At 44.9% G+C, this 22,915-nt stretch overlaps 1 protein-coding gene across 2 annotated transcripts in view; it reads right to left on the bottom strand.

The window, feature by feature from the left end:
• Positions 1-12,380: 12,380 nt before the first annotated feature.
• Positions 12,381-22,915, bottom strand: part of LOC147732601 (glycophorin-C-like) — a 199,235-nt gene continuing 188,700 nt past the window's right edge. For both annotated transcript variants that reach the window (XM_086957119.1, XM_086957120.1), the window contains one exon: positions 12,381-17,605. In XM_086957119.1, the coding sequence (XP_086813245.1) occupies positions 17,409-17,605 (197 nt within the window). In that variant the 3' untranslated portion in view covers positions 12,381-17,408. The remainder of the gene's footprint in view (positions 17,606-22,915) is intronic.

Raw genomic sequence — 22,915 nt, 5'->3', positions numbered from 1 at the left:
CCTTGTGGGAACCCTGAGCAGGCCTAGGGGATCGGGGGCTTCAAAAGGTAAAGCCTTTTCTCACGATTAACACTTAGAGACCAGCAATCTCTGTAGAGCATGTCAAATTGGATGGAAGTCCTATAGGTGAACACCTGCTTAATTGTCACCTAAAGAGAGTACATTTAGCTCAATCACCTGTACACAAGTATAATGTCATGTGGGTTGTTAATTTAGTATTGTGTTTGCTTATTTCAGGGCCAGACAATGCTTATTTAGCTCTCCAACATTTATTTGTAAAGATGACTATACTTTTGTGTTTGGGGTTTATCAAACTTGTCTCGGATGTTGGAGCACTAGATGATTTCTCTTTCCATTATTCTTCATTATGAGTTTATTTTCAAGTTAATAGACACACCAAAACTAATTTATCATCAGTTTATTATCCCTTCTCCCCCTCCCAACCTAAAGTATGTGTTGGTAATTGTGCAAAGTTTTATGTTTCACAAACTTCAGATCTCAGAAGTTCTTCTTCTTAACTACTTATTTGTTTTCAGGAACCCCATAAACCTGTCTCTGCTCCTACTTTGTCCCATTTGATTTGATAAGTTATGTCCTTGGATGGCATTTCTACTGTTTCCTTTGGTGCTCATTCATCCAAAGAGGCTATGGCCTCTAGGGCTTTCTGAGTAGAGCAAGTTTACATGATACTCTTAGATCCGCCGATTGGTCAAATGTTAATACGCTTAGAAGTTTTTACTGTAAACCAAATGTTCATCCATCTGACTCTGTTATATCATTGCTGTAAACAAGCATAACATTGGTGCCTGAAAGGATATATTTTATTAGAGACACAGAGGCAAGTATTATCCAACCATAGTTTGATTAACCCTCCCTGGTCTCTTTTATCTGCACTCCCAGTGCCTTCAACAAGTTTTGTTTCTTCCAATTAATTCGACTGAAGCATCTCCCCCCCTGGATTCTTCTGCATTTCCACACAAGGCTGTTTTTTCCATATGGACATCTTTAAGGATTTGATGACTGAGATTTTAACTTCATTTTGATTATAATTTTGTTCTCTGACTCTCATCTTGATTGACTCTCACAAGAAAAGAGGGCTTGTTGCTCTGGCGACTATTGGCTACACGTTGTGATGTAATGCTGTAGTTCTTTCCCTGGCTTTTTTGGGTAATAATGTTTTTACTTTGGCTGTTGTATTAATTACAGAAAGAAAAAAAGCATAATACTTGGTTCCATGTCTTTGATCAAATCTAGCCTTTTAGACTCAAAGGAAAGGAAAATATCAATTATGAGTCCATGTTAACACAAGCGATTAAACAAAGTGTATTTATAAAAACAAGGTGTGCAACAGATGTATATGAGATGAAAATGTCATGTGACCAGTCCAGTGAACAGAGCAGCCATATTAGAACTGTATGGGTGATATTCAAAGGGACAGTTCATCAGAGAAAGAGGATAGAGGAGAAAGAAAGTCTGTCATCCCTTATTAATTTTGTTTATCAGTTTTTGATTAAATATTATTAAGATTAACACAAAACGAAAATAAGAGAAAAATTATGTAAGGGAAATGGAAAGTCATGGAAAGTCTGGTAAATAATTGGAAAAGTTAGGCATCCATACTGGAAAGATATAAGTATTACGAATAACATTTATTCAGCAAGGTAAATAGGAAAAAGACAATGGGAAATACCACACCTTGTTACATTATTTCATCAGATTCACAATCTTTGCAGTTAGTGTACAGAGAACGTTAGGACATATCTTAATTCGATATGTATTTTAACGAAGGACGTGCACTCACGTTCAAGCAAAAAGACGGCCGTATTGCAATGTAAATCTAAATATGAGTTCTTGGTATGGATTTTTTTTTATAAAGATAAATCTGAGTAGACAAATGATGAAGGAGAACTATGTTAGGATACACCTAATGGTCAGAGAATAGCCAGATCTTCAAAGCCCTTCTAAAGGTCCAGTGATCCAGGATACATTTTGTGGGGAAAGGCAGGGAATTCCAGAGGGCGGGGTTCAACGCACGAATGGAGCGCCCACCTGCTCTAGCCCATCACACCCGGGGCATACGGGCAAGATGGCGGTCAGCCAAGCGCAAGGCACAGGCAGGCATATAGAGACAGAGGTTACTCAAGATCACAGGGCCTGAGCCCATAAGAATTTTGTTGGAGATACAAAGGACCTTGAAGTGAATTCTTTGCTCTAATGGCAGCCAGTGCAGCGGTGGATGAGGCTGGAGACAGAGCAGTGCTTAGGAAGCGTGAAAAGTGTCCTGGCTGTGCTTATCTGGGCTCGCTGAAGCCGTTTAAACACCGACCTGTCAACCCCGAGGAGCAGCGCATAGCAGTAGTCCAACCGGGCACGCACGTTAGATTGAACTATCATCTGACATGTGTGGGAGTCGAAGAGTTCTAAAATAGGCTTTAGGCCCTGTAAAAGTCTGCAACAGATGCCTGCTGCAGATTTAGCCTGGGTAGAAGGATAGGGTGTAGCCAATCCAGACACCCAGGTTCATAACAGATGGTTTTGGCAGCTGGGTGAGCCAAGCGCAGGAGCCACCAGTGGTTGCCCCATAGGTGGGAATCCCTTCCTAGCAGGATCATTTCTGATTTAGTAGAGTTCATTTGGAGGCAGTTGGCAGCCATCCACTTTGAGATGCTGATCAAGTCCTCTTGGAATTTCACAGGGTCCTGACTGGAATCATTGGAAAAGGAGAACACCAACTGCATAGCATCGGCATATGACACCAGGGTGATGTTGTGAGCTTTCGCTACCATTGCCGGCAGCAGTATATAAATAGTGAACAGAGTGGGGATCAATGCAGAGCCCTGGGGGACCCAACATCGTTGCGGTTGGGTGTGGGAGTGGAAAGGTGGAGAAATTACTTGAAAGGTCCTATCAGCCAAAACACTTGATGGAACTAGTAGCATCAAAATACAATATGATAATGAGAAAAGATACACGATATATCCTCCCATGTCAAGGAAGACAGTCACCAGCAGGCTGGGTTACAGAAACCCCCTCTATGCCGGCATCAACAAGTCCCTACTCCGCAGGCTCCAGACAATACAGGACACCGCAGCCAGACATGTTCTAGGTATCCCTCAACACGAGCTCATCAGCCAACACCTGGGAAAGCTCCACTGGCCCCTCATTGAGAAGAGAGTCACTTTCAAGGTACTCATCTAGGCCCCTACAAATGTCGACACAACACCGGGCCCCAATACCTCAACAACAGAATCACCCTCCTCGTACCCAAAAGAGACCTCCGATCTGCCAACCTCTTCCTCACTATAACTCCACGCATCCATAGAAGCAGGGGGAAGAGCCTTCTCCTACGTCGAGGCCAAGACCTGGAACAAGCTCCCGATCGACCTCAGATGCGCCCCCTCCCTGGATACCTTCAGGAAGGTCCTCAAGACCTAGCTCTTCGGATGAGCGGAACTGCTGAAACCCCCCCACGCCTTGAGACCCGCTCGGGTCAGTAGCGCAAGTACAATTCCTTGATTGATGGATTGAAATCAAAGGGGTTTAATGCTGTTGGGACATTGCATGTAGAAGACGTATTAAAATTTTAAGCATAAATCAATCAAGAACAATCAGAAGTACAGTCAGAAATCATTAGTATTGTGTTTGATCTATTCTGTACGTTAGTCTAAGGAAATTACTTATTGGTGTATCTGAGGTAATGGAAACGGCAGGAAAATATACACCTAAATTTTAGCGCTTTAGTTGTGGTTAAGAGAAATTGAATCTAATATATTGTAACCAGTAATGCATCTCAGCACCTTTGTTTAGAATCTTGTTGATGGTATCTAATTTGACAATCAGTTTGCTTTCTTATTTCCTCATGCGAAATTCTTGGTTGCCACCTCGTGAGTGTATTTTGATATGTTCTAATCCAAAGAAGTGGAACCTTTTGTTGTGAGGATAAAACTGATTATAGTGTTTGCTAAGGGTGGGTCCAACTCTGATTGATTAATGTTTCCGTAGTGTTCTTAAATACAAGTTGTCACCCAGGCCTGTCGATATCAAGTGATTGATTCAAAGCTAGTTTGTTGAATCTATTATTTAATTGACATAGTAAGCACTTTGGTTTTATTGTTTTCCTGGAGGTGGGGGTATCGGCAAGTGGCAATGAGGGATGTAATTCCAGAATAGGGTCTGTGATTTTTAGACTGTGCTTTGATGTGGAGTTGGGTTCTAGTGCTTTACCTCCTTTAATACATCCCACATGTTTACACTGTATAATGTAAATTCTATGAACCAGCTTCCAAATTTATGGGAAGGCGGGGAAGGTCAGAGAAAATCTTGTGGCTCCATGATATCTGGATGTGTATTTTGGCTTTGGTAATATAGATATTAATGCCATATTGCACTGTGGTTCCCTTTTGATTTGACATCAACTGCAGTTCAGTGCAAGTCACTATTTATAAATAATGTGTTGACCTCCTATGGTACACTTCCTGGGGTGGTGCCACAGTCTCCACAACCTGCCCAGTGTTGGTTAGCAGTGTTTGTCTCATAGGTAGTGGGTGACAAGCTCTAAACAAGTGAGCCTGAAATCTGAAAGTTACCCATGCCTTATCTATTGGAGGGCACAAGCTTAACACCTCAATGCCACATCTAAATGACGGCCTGCACCAGGATATCTTTTGTAGTTTTAGGGTACAGTCGTCTCTTGTTCATGTCTACTCCTGCTCCACTCTTTCTTTTATCTAACACCTGCTGCAGTGTCCAATAACAGGGGGCTTGTCACTGAGGGCATCAGTGTGCCAATCAATCTCCGAGCTGGCAAGTGGTGCAAACCTGGGGTAGTAGAAGCTGAGGGCAAGATAAGACGTGCAGACTCTGAGTGTAAGCCACACCACCTATGCTGGCTGCGTACGCATTCCAGAGGGAGGTGCCACGTCAATGCCTAGTGCACTCCTTGTTCAGTCAGCAGGCTTAACTCTCTCCACTCCCTTTACTCAGCCACAATCAGTTGCTTGCGGCAACACCACCTTACTTGCTGTATTGTTTTCTCGTAGTCTGTTGTTCACAAGCTACTATGGACTGGTGAGCTTGCAGGCTACTGTAGGCTAGGGACATGCATGCCTGAGGGCTTGTGGAGATACATGCGCAATGTCTCAAACAACACCAAATAACTCTCCTCATTACAGTAAGATGGTGGACTTGCAGGCTACAGCGAGCAGTGGGCTTGCGAGTCTCCAAATATGTGGCCCCTGAGTGTTTTTGGCATTCTCAAGCGACCCGCGCACCCGGCTCTGTACCTCACTCCTTGCTTTGCAGCTCTCCTTCCCAAGTTGAAGCCTTTGATTGTATGACGGACCAATGACTCCCTAAACCACACATTCCTTAACAACGCAGTCTTAACAACGACTGCATCTTTACCACGCATGCCTTTAGTACAATGAAATTGGTTGTAAAGGCATGATTGGGAAAGGAATATGTGACACAAAGACCACACCCCAACCCCTCCTGTCCTAAGCCCTTAAACCCGGCCCTCAGCCCTGCAATCTACCAACCCCAGCCCTGAGCCCTCAAATTGGCCCCCACCCCTGAAAACTACCCCAAACCCAGCCCCCACCCTAAAACCAACCTCCAGCAATAAATTACTACCTTAGACCTAATTACCAAGCCACATCCTGGTCCTTCCTCTCCTGATCCCTCCTTTTCCTCTGCACCACCCATCTGCTCTGCATTTAGAGCGCTGACTGCTTAAACAATTCATATGCATGGTAAAGACATATGCATGGTTAAGGCAAGCATTGTTCCGCTTGCACTGAGTTGTCACGAGTGGATAAGCCTGGATAGTAAAAGTAGTTTACGGCAGCCCTCAGCTAGGCTCCAAAGCTCCCGGACTCACTGTGCAGTTTGAATCTGCTCCATCAGCCAACAGCCTCTGCCCTCCTCGGTGTCTCAGCATTTCCTGCCATCAGTACAGCTAATGGCACGTTCCTAAATGATGTGTCTGTGATCAATTTTTAGACACTGCATGGAGCACAGGGGAAGTCAGAGTGTTTAAAATGTTGCTGTGCCACATTCAGGGTGCCAGATGGCCTGCGACTCAACAGAGCCACCAAGCATAAAAAAGTCCCTAAGTCCCTGCAGAGTAGCTCATGTAGGGCCGGATTTATTTATTGTGGGTACTCTATGCCCATGTAGTGGCCCAACTACCATATGTAAATAGGGTGGACCTCAGGGTTAATCATGAGGGAGACTACTCTGTCTCTGTCATAATTAATCCCCTCTGAGGACTTCGGCAAGTAAGGGCCACGGAGAAATGACACCGGTTTGCCCATCCAATGGAGATGTAAGGACATGTAGTCAAATTTTACTGTTCCTTACCGCTATCTAAAACCTGGTGTTAGGCAACAGTAAAACCATTCAAGTGCTCTCCTCACCATAGGAGAGCATATCTTTTTTTCTTTTCAAAACGAAAATCTAGTTTGGGTATTTTATTTTTTAAAAGAAAAAAGTATACTGTTTGCTGTAATCTACATCCTTCTGACACAGCTCTGCGGCACACAGTAAAAAGCATTGAAAGAAATCACCATGACGGCGGTCCCAGCCTATGCCTTTAGAAATGACCTCCTGCTAGGTGGTCATTTATACATTTGGCAGGCATAGTAGTCTCGGCCTGGTAGAAGGAAAGATCTCTGCCAGACCAAGGGGAATGCTCTGACCGTCATGAATTGAATCAGGCCCTTAGTCCCCATGTTTTCTGTGCATTCTGGTAGGTATAGCCCAGTGTAGCCCATCGTCAATGCAGGATTACAAGTACCAGAATGCAAAAAAAGCCTGGAGTGGATGAGATACAGATACATGGATCTTTAAAACTTGAAACCTCTCATGTTAGTGAATCAGCCTCACCAGAGCCCGGGATGGGGAAGGCAAAGCTGGACCTGATGGGGGCAGAGGACAAACGCCACCCAGAGGCAGTAAGCCCTTCCCCTCCCATTCGTGAAGCCCGCGCAAAAGGGTCGACGAGGATCGTTCGCCCCTTGGGCAAGCCACAGTCCCCCAATCTGGTGGAGAGCTGGTAAGTGGCGTGGGGTTAAAGAAAGGGCACAGGGCCCACTAACTCACATAACCACCCTCATGGAAGGTAGACAATTATCCTCCTGACGATGATGGCGATGAGTGGAGAAGCAGTGTGGACCTCCTACCTCGGACTGCGGACTTCTGGAGACACCAAATTAAGTTCCTGCTGGTTGTATTCAGGGTCATCAAGAGGAAGAAGACCGCCCCCCCTGGCGGTAGTTGCCAGTAGGAACTCAGCCGGGAAGTGAACCAGTGCCTCGGCCAGCAGGGGAAAGAAGGAGCGGCGCAGAAGCTGCTGTAACCGGCGTGAGGACTGAAGCCGATTTTCAGCGTGTTTCATCCCCCCAGGGTGCTTCGACCGACAGGGGAAAAAAGGAGTGGCGCGAAAGCGGTTGGAAACGGCGTGAGGGCTGAAGCCGGTTTCCAGCATCTTTGACCCCCCCCACGGATGCCACAAATGGGATACTGATCACCAAGTGCAGCCAGGCCTAACTCAACTAACGCAGAGGCCGGAGGCTGCACCCAAAAGAAAGCAGAGGCTGTGAAAGGCGGGCCCCCTGAGAGCAGCTTTAATGGGGCAGGAGCCCAGAGGCTGCAATTTCCTTAGCCAAGGAGGAGGCAAAGACATCGCTTTTAACCCGTTGAGAAAGGTGAAGGTGAGCGGTCAAGCAGGAGATCCCGTAACTATCTGGTGCACGATTTTGGCCGGGGAGGGCACAGACTTCACAGATTGGGTTTTTCTAACCAGTTTGAAGGATTTAGGGACAAAGACAACACGAGGAGTTTTCAGCCTTTCTTCCAGCCAATACACAGAGAACGGCAGGTTTCTCTGCAACTCCAGCAGAGCACGGACTGGGAGAGCATCGAGCAGCAGTGGCTGCATCATTGGGGCCTGATTCATCACTGGGTTTTGTGTCCATGCAGGAACCCAAAGGACCAGCAGGCAGGCAGAGGCAACAATTGGCCTGACCGGAAGGGGAAAGAAGAAAGGGTCTAGAAGGATGGCCAAAAGGCGTGGGGCAGCTGGGAGGGGCAGGTGCATCCCGAGGCCCACCAAAAGGGCCTGAAGAGGCTGAGAGGAGGTACAGGGCTGGATCTAGATGAGGATCTACAAGCTATGTTGGACAAAGCCAGGGCGCTGGTGGCCCTGAAACCAAAAGCCTGGATGGATCAGCACATCGGGGAGGGGGCCCACGGGACGGCGGAAGAAACAACGGTGGGAATCCCCCACTGCACCACCCCCCAAGAAATCAGGAAGTAGGAGGCATGCAGACAGAACGGCGGCCCCCGGGAAGATCACCAAAGCAGGTACAATAGGGGAAGGCGCATGAGGGGGAAGCATGCTGGTCCAGAAAAAGGAGGACCAGGACAAATTGTAAACTTGGGAACGCAGCTAGGAGTAAGAAATGTAGCGATGCAGGGGCTCTGGTCCCTACATCCTCCCTGGCAGGCAGGGCGGGGAAGGGACCAACTGGGTTTTGAAGGGGAGACATGGGAACAGGTACTAGCTCACCAGACGGCATGGAGGCCCTGGTGGCAATAGCCTGGGGCAGGATCCTCATTTGGTGGGCCCCCATTGAATACGGAGAGGACTGGGGGAAGCCAGGAACCAGAGCAGAGACCAGAGCGAGGGGGGGGCAAAAGGGACAACGGGAAAGGAAAGGGAAACCTTCAAGAGGCGAAGCAGAGTGAGAAAGTAAGGCCCAAGGAGACCATGCAGGGTGGGTGGAAGCCCCCGGGGTTACTACTATGGGAAGAAACGGAGCAGTAGAGAGCCCGGACTCAAATGGGAAGTCAGCCAGCGAGTACTTGCATCCCTCCCCAGGAAACCCCCCTACCACCACAAAACTCCTGGGGTTAGCCAATCTCATCCCACTGACAGTAAAAAAAAGAATATGAAGGAAAGAATTGATATACTTTTTTTCACCGCTAGAAGTGCGCCAAGCAAACTTAGACCTGAAGACGCAGGTAAAAAAAGATGATGACAGGAGGGAAAGACGCAAACCCAGCAAAAGCATGGACGGAAGGGGCTTGGCCGGCGAGCTGGCAAAGGGCAGAGCACATTGCAAACATCTCTCTACTGGAGTCGTTCCCCATTGTGGTGGCATTCCATGTTTGATCACATCAGCTGGCAAACAGACAGATAATGCTATGGTCTGACAACCACGCCGTACTGCAGGCTCTCAGCATAGGGCTAGCAAAATGTCCGGTGGTGGTCAATCTGCAGCGAAAACTAGTCGACTGTCAGTTAAAGGCAAACATCACCCTTAGGGCACAACACACTCCAGGGGTAGACAACTGAATTGCGGATGCCATTTCTCATTTTCAGTGGGCCAAATTCCGAGAGCTCACCCCGGACCGAGGGAAATCTCCGGTGCCAGAAGCGGAGTGGGCATGGTTGGACCTGGGTTAAAGATGATGCTGGACAATGCACTGGCCCCGAAAACTGAACTCCGATACCGTAAGTGCTGAGAGATGTTTGCTGACATAACAGGGGTAACAGGGGCCTGCTGGCAGGGCAAGAGGAGGTCTTTAGCTTCATAGAATAGGCTTTCTTGACAGGGAAAACAAAATCCTGAGCTCAAGCCCACCTGAATTCCACAACATACTACACAAAAATGTCAGCGGGTGAAAATCCGACAAGGGCTTTCCAATGTAGAATGGCATTAAAAGGGTGGGGAAGAGTGCAGCAATCAAAGAAGGATACTTGGCGGCCCATTCACTTTGGAATACTACAGCGAATTATAGTGGCCCTGGGTGAAATAGGCACCTCGGAGCTGGAACCCACACTCTTTCAGGCAGCGTTTGTGCTGGTGTTCTTTGGGGCATACATGGTCAGCAAGTTGGTGGCCCAAGCGCTAGATAACCCAGGAATAGCTTATATACACAGTACTGATGTAGAACTAAGGGACACATGAATATTTTGCTGCGGCGGTCAAAACCGGACCAGGCAGGCAAAGGGAGGTGGACTGGATAAATTGCATCAACGACAAATCATGCTGTACAGTGTGCTTCGTGCAAAGGTATATGCGACCCAGGAAACATAAACACGGGCCACTGTTAAGACGTGGGGACGGGTCATACTTGAGCCGGATCCAATCCACAGCAGTAATGAGGAAGGCACTAGGGAAGGTAGGGCTCCCGGCTAGGGCGCTCGGTTCCCACTTATTCAGGATTGGGACAGCCACCACAGGCGCGGAATTAGGCTTGGGCACAGTCCATATGCAGGGGATAGGGCGGTGGGAATCCAGCAAGTTTAAACGTTACATACACCCCACGATGTACTGAGTCTGATTTATTCCCCCTCCAATCCTTTAGGTCTGACCGAGCGGCTCAAGAAGGTATGGATCGTGGATCACTTTTCCATAACGCTAGTGCAACGCTGGGCGGCAGCCAGACGCAAATTCAGCGGAATCTGGCTTCGGGACACTGAAGAAATTTGGCTGGGGCAATCAGGAAGGAAATGGGACCAACTGCTCCCCGCAGTGTGGGAAGCTATGGGGCAAAGTGGCAGACCGGAAGCAGTGGTGGTCCACCTGGGAGAAAAACGACTTGGCAGCAATAGGAAGGAAGGGCCTCTAAGAAAAAATGCAAGAAGGCCTCTCAGCCATGGCAAAAATGGTATGCCCAGCCAAAGTGATTTTTTCACAAAAAAATTGTGCCTAGAGCATGGAGAGGGGCCTTGGATCTGGGGGAGGTGGAAAAGTCCAGATGTAAAGTGAATATCACCATGGCAAAAATATGTAGGGCCAAGGGCTGGGGTTTCGTGCGGCATGGTTTTATCAACTTGAGGTCCCCTAGTTATCACTTGGAGGACAGGTACATCTGATGTGGGTGAAGATGGATAGGTTCCTGCTAAACCTCATGCAGGTGCTAGAGCAGATGGGGTTTGCATAGGAAAAAAGGGAAAAGGGAGATCAGGGGGAGCACCCTCTGATTGTGAAACCGTAGGTAGCGTGGCTGAAGAAACACAAGAAAGATAGACAAAAGAGATAAATTACTAGAGATAGATGTTAGCTCACACAGTGTCCTTGGGATGCCTCACGGCAGGGGCACTGAGGGAGCTAACGAAGGCACACAGCCACTGACAGAGTAGATGTGATGCTCCCACAGGGCACAAGGGATGCCTCACGGCAAGAGTACTGAGGGAACGAGATGTCAGGATTCAGCCTCAGGCAGTATAGATGAAATGATCACACAGGGTCCTTGGGATGCCACATGGCAGGGCCCCAAAGGAGCTGGGAGGGGCCAAGAAGGAGTCCAGGGCAAGCGGATTGGCACTTGCAGACTGGGCAGGTCCTGACTGACATCCCATCCACAAGAAGCATCAGAGGGAATAAATCAGTCAGGTAGCCCCCCACTCAAAGTTCAATCAAGCACAACAAACCTGACCATTTTTAGGACATACAAAATGTCTTTGGGACCAAAGGGTTATTCAACCAAAGTCTCCCCCTAATCATTGGTATCACAAAATTACCAATCACGTCTGGTCCTAAAATGTCATATTTACAAGCAAATATGACTTTTATAAAAACATTCAATTACCAGTTAACCTCGTTACTTCCACCCCCTATATCTAAAAGGGTTTCTGTAAAGAAAAAAGATTGTGAAGGAAAGGAAGCACCTCACATAAGCATCACCAGGGGAGCTGCTAGGTACTCACCAGTTTTTGCCCACGTTTCTCATCATCAGTAACTTTCTTATCCGTGAAGAGAAAGTGTCAGTGTAAAACGTAGAAGGTGAATAAATGAGTAGAATAGAATGTGCACAGAAATGTCTTGTGTCAAAAGACCCCATCAGTGAGAAAGAGTCACCCCTTTTCTCCACTTAAAATAGAGTTATTACTCACACAATTCTGTTTTATTCCATGGTGTGAACCTACTCAAATTAAAAACCAGACTGCATGTTTCCGACCACTTTAAGATGGGCCAACATTTTCATTGCCACTTTTCTTCACAGCAATTTCATCAGGGCTCGGGCCAGCTTTCACCACACTGGATTTCACATTTTTAACCCCAGGTAACAGGTGGAAGCCATCAACACTCTTACCGGCACTCCACCATTTTGGAAAATCTTGGTTCATAGGACCCCTACAGCACAGTCCGTTGCCAATCATCAACCGAGTTTCATACGTGCAGAAAGCCATCTCTCGTCCCAGCCTCACTGACAACCACCAAATTTGGTAGCATGTTGAAGCCTGGAACCTCTGAAACAGAGGCCCGGACGATTGCCCCCCCCCCCTCCCCCTGAAAATAGACTATCTGAGAGGACATAACAACAAGGAATGTACAAAGATAGTTGCAAAGACAATGAAAGTATGTGATAACATTGATGTTTATGAATGACCATTAAAATTGCGAAATGTACAACCATGTTATATTTAAATAAACTGCGACCTTTTAAGGCACCAAAGCACTTTGTCAGTGGTGTAATTTAAAGCATAAAATGAACGCAGTTAAAGTTGAGGGAGGGGGGAGGAGGAAACACCTCTTGGGAGGGGATTTCCTGCTGCAACTCTCAGATGAACTGTCAATGTGCGATATACATCCAGTCCTTCGTTTTACTTATTCCGGTACTTGAGTCTTCAGTTTTGTAAATAAAAAGAAACTGAACAGGGAGTTTCATAAAGCGAAATAAAAATAAAACAGGTAGACAGGCCAATCCATCTTGCTGCAAAACAACTTGAGTATCAAACTGCCTCAGTTAAACAAAAGGTTTATTTGACTCCAACGCTCATAAGCATAGGCGGAACGCTGTTCCCTTCTGTTCACAGTCGAGGTTCTACAGCACTTTGACATACAGTAAATAATGAGCTGTAATTATAGTGCTGTTAATAGCAAGTGCTTACATTACCCACTTCATGGGTATTCAATTTAGGAACCGCAGAAGGAGGGGGAACTGAGTGGACTTTGGCAGGATCCAAATTCATATCCTGCATATCACACTAGTTGTCAGTACCAAACTCAGTAAGTAAAGTTCTTTTATTTTGTGTATATAAGCTGCAAAACAAATAGCCTTACTTACAGCATGTCTTTTTAAGGTCTTGCCTATGCAGCGCGCATGCGCTGTGAGGAGACCTTTAGCCATTGTGCAGCTCTTTTTCAAAGCACATATTCGTGCTTGTGGCGGCATACAGCTTACAGGAGTGCGCAGCGGTGCGCCACAAGCACGAGTATGTGCTTTGAAAAAGAGCTCTCCCCAGCACGCAACGCTGCAGCTGCTTTCACTTATGCTGCTGCGCCCGCACCACTCGCGGGACGCTGCAGACTAGTTCCTGTTCTTTCCACCAATAGTCACTCGCTAAACCTCCTCTCTTCCTCCCGCTGCAAATGCAGGTTCAGCCATTCGCCTTCCTCGTCGCTTGTTGTTTTTGATACTCTAGAGTCAGTTCTGTTTCATGTCTTGTTTTACATCCAATGCCCTCCTTGTTATTTATTGTTTCTTTTACTGCATGATATTTTATTAACTTCAGTTTTCAGATAAACTTATACTTGCAGCTTTATTAGCAAAAAATAAATGTCGGTATCCAAAGCGCTGCTCAGACAAACACGGCTGACGCTATGAAATGTCAGAGCATGAATAACATGGGTGTGCAGTCATGAGTCTACCTCAGGCCTGTTTAATTCGTTGCCAGGCACATCCTGCCCGTTTGTCTCATTCTTACATGTTTCTGGTTTCTCCCTAGGTGATGGATTTAATGTTATTCCTTTCCTCCGTCTTTTCATTTTATTCCTTTTTTTGCTCTGTTGGTCTTGGGAAATGCCTGATGGTGGGAAGTAAGTGCTGGTACCCAAAAATAAGTGCTGGTGCCCCCGCCGGCTCAAATCAAGCACTGCTTACACTTGTCAATTTCAGTTTCAACTAAATCAAAATGTATATCCGGGCATCTCCAAACGGTTTCCTTTGTGACAAATTGTTGATCGGAATTTCTAATCCTTTTTCCAGTTCATCGGCTTCCCATACCACGTTTCCATTAGGCTGCATCTGCCTGCATTTCTTTCCTCCTTTTCTTGTTTCTCTCCTTGGTTTGTTCCTTTTGTGTTACCCGTTCCCTTCATCTGATTAGATTCTGATCTAGGTTTAGTAGGCCAATTTTGTCTGAAAAAGTAAACCTGAGTGCTTTTATGTTTTTTGTGGAATATATGCCTTCATCACCCGATTACATTTTAGAGCTATCCGTGCTCACACTATCCTTGCCTAGGCTGTGCAGTCCCTCTCTTTCACACAGTGCCTCAAACCATTTGGCCAACATATATACCTGCCTATTTTCATAATCATTGTTATTCTCTATTTTCTTAGTTTAACCATTTCCTCATGTTTTTAAACTTTCCACCATTTTGTCACATTGCTATGTTTTTTAATTTTGTTTTCCATACTGTTTATTTCTTTTAGCCAGATAATTATTTTTCTAGTTTTTCATGTGCTTTTCTATTTTGAATCTAGAGCACACTGTGTTGTCATCACTCAATTATTGCAACTTCTCTGCACTCGCATCATGGTTGCTCTGCTTTAGCAAAAATATCAAAGGCTCATGGACTCTGGTTTACTTCCAAGTACTTTTTTAATTAAGTGATTTCCTAGGTTTTATTTTCTAGCTTGACAGCATGGCTGTTGTCAGCCACTTGTATGTCACCAGGGGAGGGACAGCTTTGGTTCCACCCACACGTTGGGAGCCAGGAGTACATGTTTTAGTTGTGAAGAACTTGTGCATTTCCACAAAAAAGTGCTTGCCATCCAGCTGCCTGAGCCTGACCTTTTAGGGGCACGCACATGCCATTGCAATGCTGTTAAAGATTCTTCTATAACTAGATAATTTATGGCACTTCTCTCTGGCAGCAGCATAAATGGGAGAAGAGTAGTTATTAACGTACATGGATTATAAGGTCTGGCTAGAAGCCAGACCAACTGGCAGTGCCAATGCTTGTTGACCTTGCTAATAGCTCTACTATCTGTTGTCAACTAATCTGCAATCCTTTTTTCTTTTCGTATTATCAAAGTCCTTAAATCTAATCCCTTCTGTCAGTTTTTTTTTCATCAAATAGTTCTGTTGTGGCTCGCTACCTCCCAGCCTTCCTAGTCTCCAGGTAGCCGTTTTTTAGGTGGAGCCTCGGCAGCGCATGCGCTGCTCTGACAGCCATGCTGTACTGTAGTGGTGACTTGAAGACCCGCCCACTCTATGCCCATGTCTGTAACTGACTTGTGTCATTGTCCTTGGTAAATACTGGCTTCTGATTCATTAACAGGCTTGTTAATCCCTCCAAAGCACTGCCTTGTCTTTATTTGTAACCTCCCATGAGAGCTGGCCCTTTTACTTTTGTTATTACACAATATGTCGGTAGGTCTCGCCTTAGGGACCTTATAAGTATTTAGTTACGCAGCACAATATCCTTACTGCAACAACATTAACTGTTGCATTGCTAAACATTTATAAGATACCAAAGGCGAGACCTATTGGCTATGCCAATGCTTGTTTTACGGTGGGAGAGGGGCAGGTTCCTCAGTGACACACAAGTAGTGCTGGACCCACCATGATCAATTCCACACTCGTCACTGTGTCAATCATCTAAACTCGACGCCCCCTCACCCCTATTCCATATACATAATGCTATTAAATGTACTATTCTCATGAGAATAATTTACTAATAGGGTGACAGCTGAGTTTGCATTTTGTTTAATCACTAACGTAATGCTACCACCATACCTAGTTGGAAACGTGCAACTTTCTGTGACAGCGTAATTCACTTAGGCGATGGATTGAATGAATAAATGTGTTAATCTAACCCACGAAGAGTGACACTATATAAATACAATTATAATTACAAGTACTTGGAAGAGTTGTATAAAATGACACTGTATTTAATATGTCTAATATTACACCAGAATGACAGTGTGCCTCCCAAGTGCGCAACACTGACTTCAATTTAATAAATGTACACATTAGTTTCAGGTTCCTGTCAGTGTTCTCGCTTACAGCTATACTTTTTAAGAAGTGTCTGTTTTCCAATAAATGAACTCTGGGACCCAAAAGTCTCTATTTATATGCACATAAACGGTTTTGAGGACGTTGACAGGGGTAAAAGAAGTTGCTTATATGATTGTGCAGTATATATGCTTTACATTACTCATGAATGGAAACAAACGTCCTTGGTTTAGTTCCAGGGACTAGGTTTATAATAATATTACAATCATACATTAAGCTCAATGTTGATTTGGTTTACGAACCTAATTTTAAACTCTACCAAAATATGTTATTGCTGAAAGGATTAATGTAACAAGCGCTACACATCTGGCGTGACCCTGCTGGTTTTGCTACATAGCATAGTGGAAAGAGAATAACGGTGACTGAATAATGTCTATTTTAGAGTGCATTGCACTGATTCTATGTAAACTGCTGTGATAACATGTAACTGTTGCTATGTAAAGCGCTCTGATAACCTAATCGGTTCAAGTTCGCGCTATAGAAAACTCTAAAAATAAATAATAAATAAATGCATCTAGAAGTGTCTTGGTACCATGCCACACTGCTAAAACACATGAAGTAAATGCAAACTCATGAAATAATTCCATACATAGGTCAGGCTATGCTTGAAAACTCGAATTCAAATGAAGCATCCAAGGAAAATACATTTGTTTAGTTCAGTTTTAGACAAGGATTCCAAAGAAGATACTCTGCCACTTTTTGAGCTGGTCTTCATATAAAGTTGTAAAACATACTAGTAAGTTCGTGCCCTCAACATTTGCTATCACAACTAGTTTAGATAACTAAATTGGGTTTTTGATTTGGAAATATATTTTTGTTTGGGAAACAACCGAAACTAGTTTTGCAGACAATTACATTTATAATAAATATAAAAACAATATTTCAACATGTCCATTTTGCAACTGTTACAGTTACAAGAGTCTCAGTTCCGAGTTAGAGAAGGGTGGTCATTTATCCAAAATGTAGTGTAGTTTAAAGTTCCTGCACAAGAGTAAAGTCCAATACAAGATTCTCAGAAGAATTACCATGCCCAGTACTTAGCAGTAAATGATCCACTTATCCCACTGTTCCTTTCACAGTTAATGAGCACAGCATCATATGTGAGGAGGTATTTTGAATGTTAAATTACACCCTTCAGACTAGAGGTTGCAGTGCTTTCAATCTTTATTCAATGTTCATGTGTGATTCACATTTGCCGTTGTGGACATTTAGCTTTCAAGTAATCTGATGGTTCCCTTTCATAGAGATCAAACTACCATTGAAAATCCAAACTGGTTCCATTGCTTTCCTCCTTGCATATTACAGCTTTCTTGCTCAATGTAGCGTTAGTATTGCAGAGCCTCTAGGGCACATTGGTTTCTAACTTTGCATTTCAGATAAAGTATTCTTTGTTGCGGACATCCATATCTCCAAGGAAAGAAGGGTCATTCCTCAAGGCTTCATCGGCACTCTCTGCATGCTCTGTGCCCTTGGCTTCATTGGTTTGGTAGGTGCCCTTGTTCCGATACATGTAACGCATAATGACTACCAGGAGGCAGACCAGGACCACAATCATGGCAAAAATGACACCTATGGGAGGAAGCATAGATACACCGGGTCAACTGTGTTCCACTGACTTTCATGATTAATAACAACAATTAATAGAACGACAGAGATCTGATTAGCCACACTAGCTTTAAGAAAGGTAGCAAAATGATCAGAACATCATTTTAAGGTGATCATTGGGGAGCCCCTTTAGCACTTTGAAATACACCCATCCCATGAACAGGTTTGGTTGTACTCAACATCTCATAGTCATATTTAATCACACATTTCCTGCTATCAACTGTAACACAACAGGATATAGCTTTTGGTCGGGCAGAAAAACACTAAAGCATGGGAAGCAAAGTGTGTGATAGTGCAGAGTCTGGCGTCAATAAACAGAGACTGTGACGAGGTGTGCGTGAAGGTCACAGAGAAGAAATTACCATCAGAAACGCCTATGAGTGGGCGGCGTGGCTTGGCGCCCATCGGTAATGACGGCACCCGTGTGAGGCTCGGCGGAAGCTTCAGGAGGTGCACCGCTTCCAGCCCGTCTTTTCCTGGTGGACGGACTTTTCTATACGTCGGAACACCCCTGGATGACGGCGCAACTGTTTGTTGCACGCTGCGATGTTCTGAAAAGATGAACTTTGATGCCGTGATTTTCTCCGCCTCAGGTACGGCGCAGCCACCATTTTAGGCTGACGCGCACCTCTGGCTCTCCTTGCCACCTCATGTAGCTTCATTCTTGACTGGCAACACGAACCTTTGGGGGCACACTCCTGCTGTTGCTGTTCCGGGCGGGGATCATCCTCTTACCATACCCCCCCTCAGCCGCCGCAGGTCTCCTTCGCGGCCGCCGAGCGAGGGGGGCATACCGGCCCTCACATACTCAGAGGACTACCCTACACAGGCGCCATAGCGGCGCGACACACCGCACACGGACATCTCGCACCAGGAGGCGCATTAAAGGCACTCCAGCCCCGGTGGAGTGGGGGACAACGCGAACCTTTGGGGGCACACTCGTGCTGTTGCTGTTCCGGGCGGGGATCATCCTCTTACCATACCCCCCTCAGATCCGCAGGTCTCCTTCGTGGCCGCCGAGCGAGGGGGGGCATACCGGCCCTCACAGACTCAGAGGACTACCCTACCCAGGCGCCATAGTGGTGCGACACGCCGTACACGGACATCTCGCGCCAGGAGGCACATTAAAGGCACTCCAGCCCCCGCTTCGCGGGAACGCGCGCGGGTCATCGCCTGGGGCTAAGCCCGGGCAAAGGGCGGGCCCTTTGTGGCCCTCGGAGACCCGAGGAGGACGGGACGGGGCCATCCCCCTTGTTCTCTGTCAAGATGAGGTAAAGAACACTTGCTTCTCTTTGGCGTATTATCCACTGACTTTGCCTTTGTCCTAGGACTTAAACCACAATATGACTTACAAGGGGGATCATACAACAATGCCCACTGCGACCTCACAAATAGTAGACGCAGACCAAGCGTCCTCGTGGTTAGATGAGCTAAACTTCCTATGCAAAACCACACATGTTCTAGTGGATTCACCGCTTCCTGTTGAAAGCTTATGTGCATCACCCGACACTGCCAGCTCTTTGCAACCCCTCCCATCATCTAAGCGAGATAACATTGAAAACACCCAAAGGCTTGCTATTCCTAATTCCTCATCCGCTACAAGGAAATGTAATGGGGTTAATAACATGGGGAACCAACCTAAACCCCAAAAATTGTGCTTAAGCCCTACACTTCCTGCCAGCAACCCCTCTATGATCCCTGAGACGGCTGAGAAACCACTTGTCCTAACATCTCCTATACAGGTGGATCTATTATCTCTTATTGCACACCTGGTCAGCTCTATCATAACACCACTGTTAGATAAAATAAACACACTAGGGGACAGAATGATGGTACTGGAAGAAATCATCAAGTCCACCAAGTCCACCTTGCCAGCTAACATAAGTACTGTAACACCCAAATGTTCTGACCCATCTTCTACTTTGAAAGACCCAAAGCCAACCACGCAAGACAAATGGGTCTTACCCCAACCAATAGTCTCCAATGTACCAGCCCCAATACTTCGCAGAACCTCCTCTATACCTACTCTCTCGCAACTCGCTGCTCCTAGAGCACACTATAACAAAGTTACTTCCATCCAACTCCCCCTGGAAGCTGCTCCTTTTGTGTGTGTCCTCGCGGGAGTACCAGTACTTTCTCCAGGGAAAACGGAGAGACAACACGACTTGCTGAACAAGGTCAAATTTTGGCTGAACAACAATAGACCCTTGCCACTCAACCTTGTGGGTACAATCATGAGTGTTAGAAGGGTGGGCTGGCTGGGTTCCCTCCAAAAAAATATCGTTGGTGACTTAGTTGTTGTTAGATTTAGGCAGAGATATATTGTCCCATACCTGCGTACCTGTGCACCCCAAGTGGGAAACAGCCCAATCTCCATCTGGGATTTGCACATTTTTACCCCAGAATGTCGTGGTCCCCCACATCTAGTCCAAAGGCAGGGTGCAACATGTCAATGGGCAGAGGACTTTATGCATTGAGTGGCAGAAGTTTTCCTACTCATAGTTCTAAGTACTGAAACCCCTATTAATTGTTGGTTGATCACATTTTGACCTGTGTATAGTACTCTATAACCAAAAGTTGAGAAAGAAAATAGCAAACCAATGATAATATTAATGCCCTTATTTCAACCTCATTTCAAATATTGTCTACATAGACAGCAATGATTCACTTAGACAATAATGTATGAAAAATATATGGTTATTTTATTTTTCTTGTTATTTATTTACTTTTTATGTCTTTTTTCCATTTTGGACAGAAAAATTCTATATTTCTTATAAATAGTGTATTAATTTAGTTCATAGAAAAACACTTATAGTTGATTACAGTGACAATAAATAACATGCAATACTCATTGTAAACAGAAACAAGACAGTTTACATATAGATACAAAAGGTGCTGTACGATATGTTCGGTCGATGGAAAGTTTATGAAGGCAAATGCGGTAGAATGGAACACAACGCGTTTCGGCCTGAGGCCTTCATCAGGTGACCGTCATTCGTTTTTTTACACAAAGACTGGTGTACAACAAAAACTTCAATTTATTATCATGTGGAGTTGATTCCAGTTATCTCATATAGAGGAGATTGGGTTGTTTTTAGTATTAGAAGGACTTCAACAGGAGCTATGTAGCACTGATATTTTCTGTTCCTACTTCTTATTGTTTGTCGGGTTTCTCCTGAGATATATGCTTGGGTTGAAAATGCATGTTACGGGAGGTAGAGGTTCATAGGCTTTTGTTGACAACTTATTTTGCTCCAGATTAAATAAGTTGTCAACAAAAGCCTATGAACCTCTACCTCCCGTAACGTGCATTTTCAACCCAAGCATATATCTCAGGAGAAACCCGACAAACAATAAGAAGTGGGAACAGAAAATATCAGTGCTACATAGCTCCTGTTGAAGTCCTTCTAATACTAAAAACAACCCAATCTCCTCTATATGAGATAACTGGAATCAACTCCACATGATAATAAATTGAAGTTTTTGTTGTACACCAGTCTTTGTGTAAAAAAACGAATGACGGTCACCTGATGAAGGCCTCAGGCCGAAACGCGTTGTGTTCTATTCTACCGCATTTGCCTTCATAAACTTTCCATCGACCGAACATATCGTACAGCACCTTTGTATCTATATGTAAACTGTCTTGTTTCTGTTTACAATGAGTATTGCATGTTATTTATTGTCACTGTAATGAACTATAAGTGTTTTTCTATGAACTAAATCAATACACTATTTATAAGAAATATAGAATTTTTCTGTCCAAAATGGAAAAAGACATAAAAAGTAAATAAATAACAAGAAAAATAAAATAATCATATATTTTTCATACATTATTGTCTAAGTGAATCATTGCTGTCTATGTAGACAATATTTGAAATGAGGTTGAAATAAGGGCATTAATATTATCATTGGTTTGCTATTTTCTTTCTCAACTTATGTCTATGTATTCCCTACGATTAGCAAACTAACTAGTATGTAGGGGTCCCCTTTCTTTCCAAATTGTACTCTATAACCAAGACACTTACTCCCACGGGCTGGGCAAAAGTTTTTAACTTGTAGATATTATGTATTATTGTACGTATGCTTTATTTTTATAACTGTTTTAAACTGTAATCTTTTATGATTTTTGAATCAAAATTGAATAAAGCTATATTGACTTGACTTGACTTGACTGGCATTCCTGCATGTCTGCATTTCCCTGCACAGTTGAGCTTCTTCAAAGATTTTTGTATGGCTGCACGCTATTTCATCACCACTGCTACGCCGCAAAAGACTTGCATCCTGGTATTTTCTAACCGCCATTTTGTGAGGCCTTTGCAATATCTAACATTGCTCACTGACGTGGTGTAGGAGTGCCTAGGATTATTGGTGGCTACCCTTTCTCCATACCTTGAAGCGGGGCATTGTCTTCAACCTCCTACTGTCTGGGTGATTTACTACCCTGTCCCTTATTATGCCAGCCTGCCTCTGTTCTGCTATCGTCTCCTGAATTACCTCCCTGGATGTAGAGGCAGGTCTAGGTGGGGTGTCCACCAATTTTTTCCCAGCCTTTTTACCACACCCTAGCTCACAGCTTCCAGAGCACGACGCAATATCGTCATTTCATTGTCATTTTTACTGTTCACTTTATGCCTGCGCATATACCTTACTGCTCTGCTCGGGAAAGCTTGAGTATATATGCCAATAGCCAATGCTTTTTATCTCCTCAGTCATTCCTCCTCTCCACTATGTGGCTTTCTGGGTTTGTTTGTGTATCCTCCTTTACGGACTTGTACCCAGTGATGATGCTCTCTAACTCAACATAGTGCATACACTTCAACTAGCAAGCTTAGCCTACATCGTGTCAGTCAACCTTTTTCACCTTGTGCCTGACCTATATTGCAAGTGACTTTATATACCGACCATACTGCCTCACTCTGGAGATTCCTTTTTGCAGCTTCCTTATACCTTGTTGTGTCAGTGGTCATCTTATTGCGCAAATGGTGCGCGTTGTCCAGGCTGTTCCATTTTTGCTTGCTTTTTATGGGGCGACTAAAATCTATGTTGCATATACCCTCCAAGTCCTCAACAAAGGTGGCCTTTGTGAAAAACTCCAGAGTCTTTTCTGCATTTCCTAAATTGGAGGATTCCCCTGCCTCATCAGGTTTGGATACTGTCATGGATCCTCCTCAGCTTACACCGGGGAAATCCACCATCAAACGATTGAAGAAGGATCCCCCTTCACCACCCAAGCAGTCCACACCTGTCTCCATGGAAATCTTGCTGGAAGAGATA

Source organism: Lissotriton vulgaris, chromosome 2_1 (assembly GCF_964263255.1).
Source record: "Lissotriton vulgaris chromosome 2_1, aLisVul1.2, whole genome shotgun sequence".
Lineage (NCBI taxonomy): Eukaryota > Metazoa > Chordata > Amphibia > Caudata > Salamandridae > Lissotriton > Lissotriton vulgaris.
This window is presented reverse-complemented; position numbering and strand designations above follow the sequence as displayed.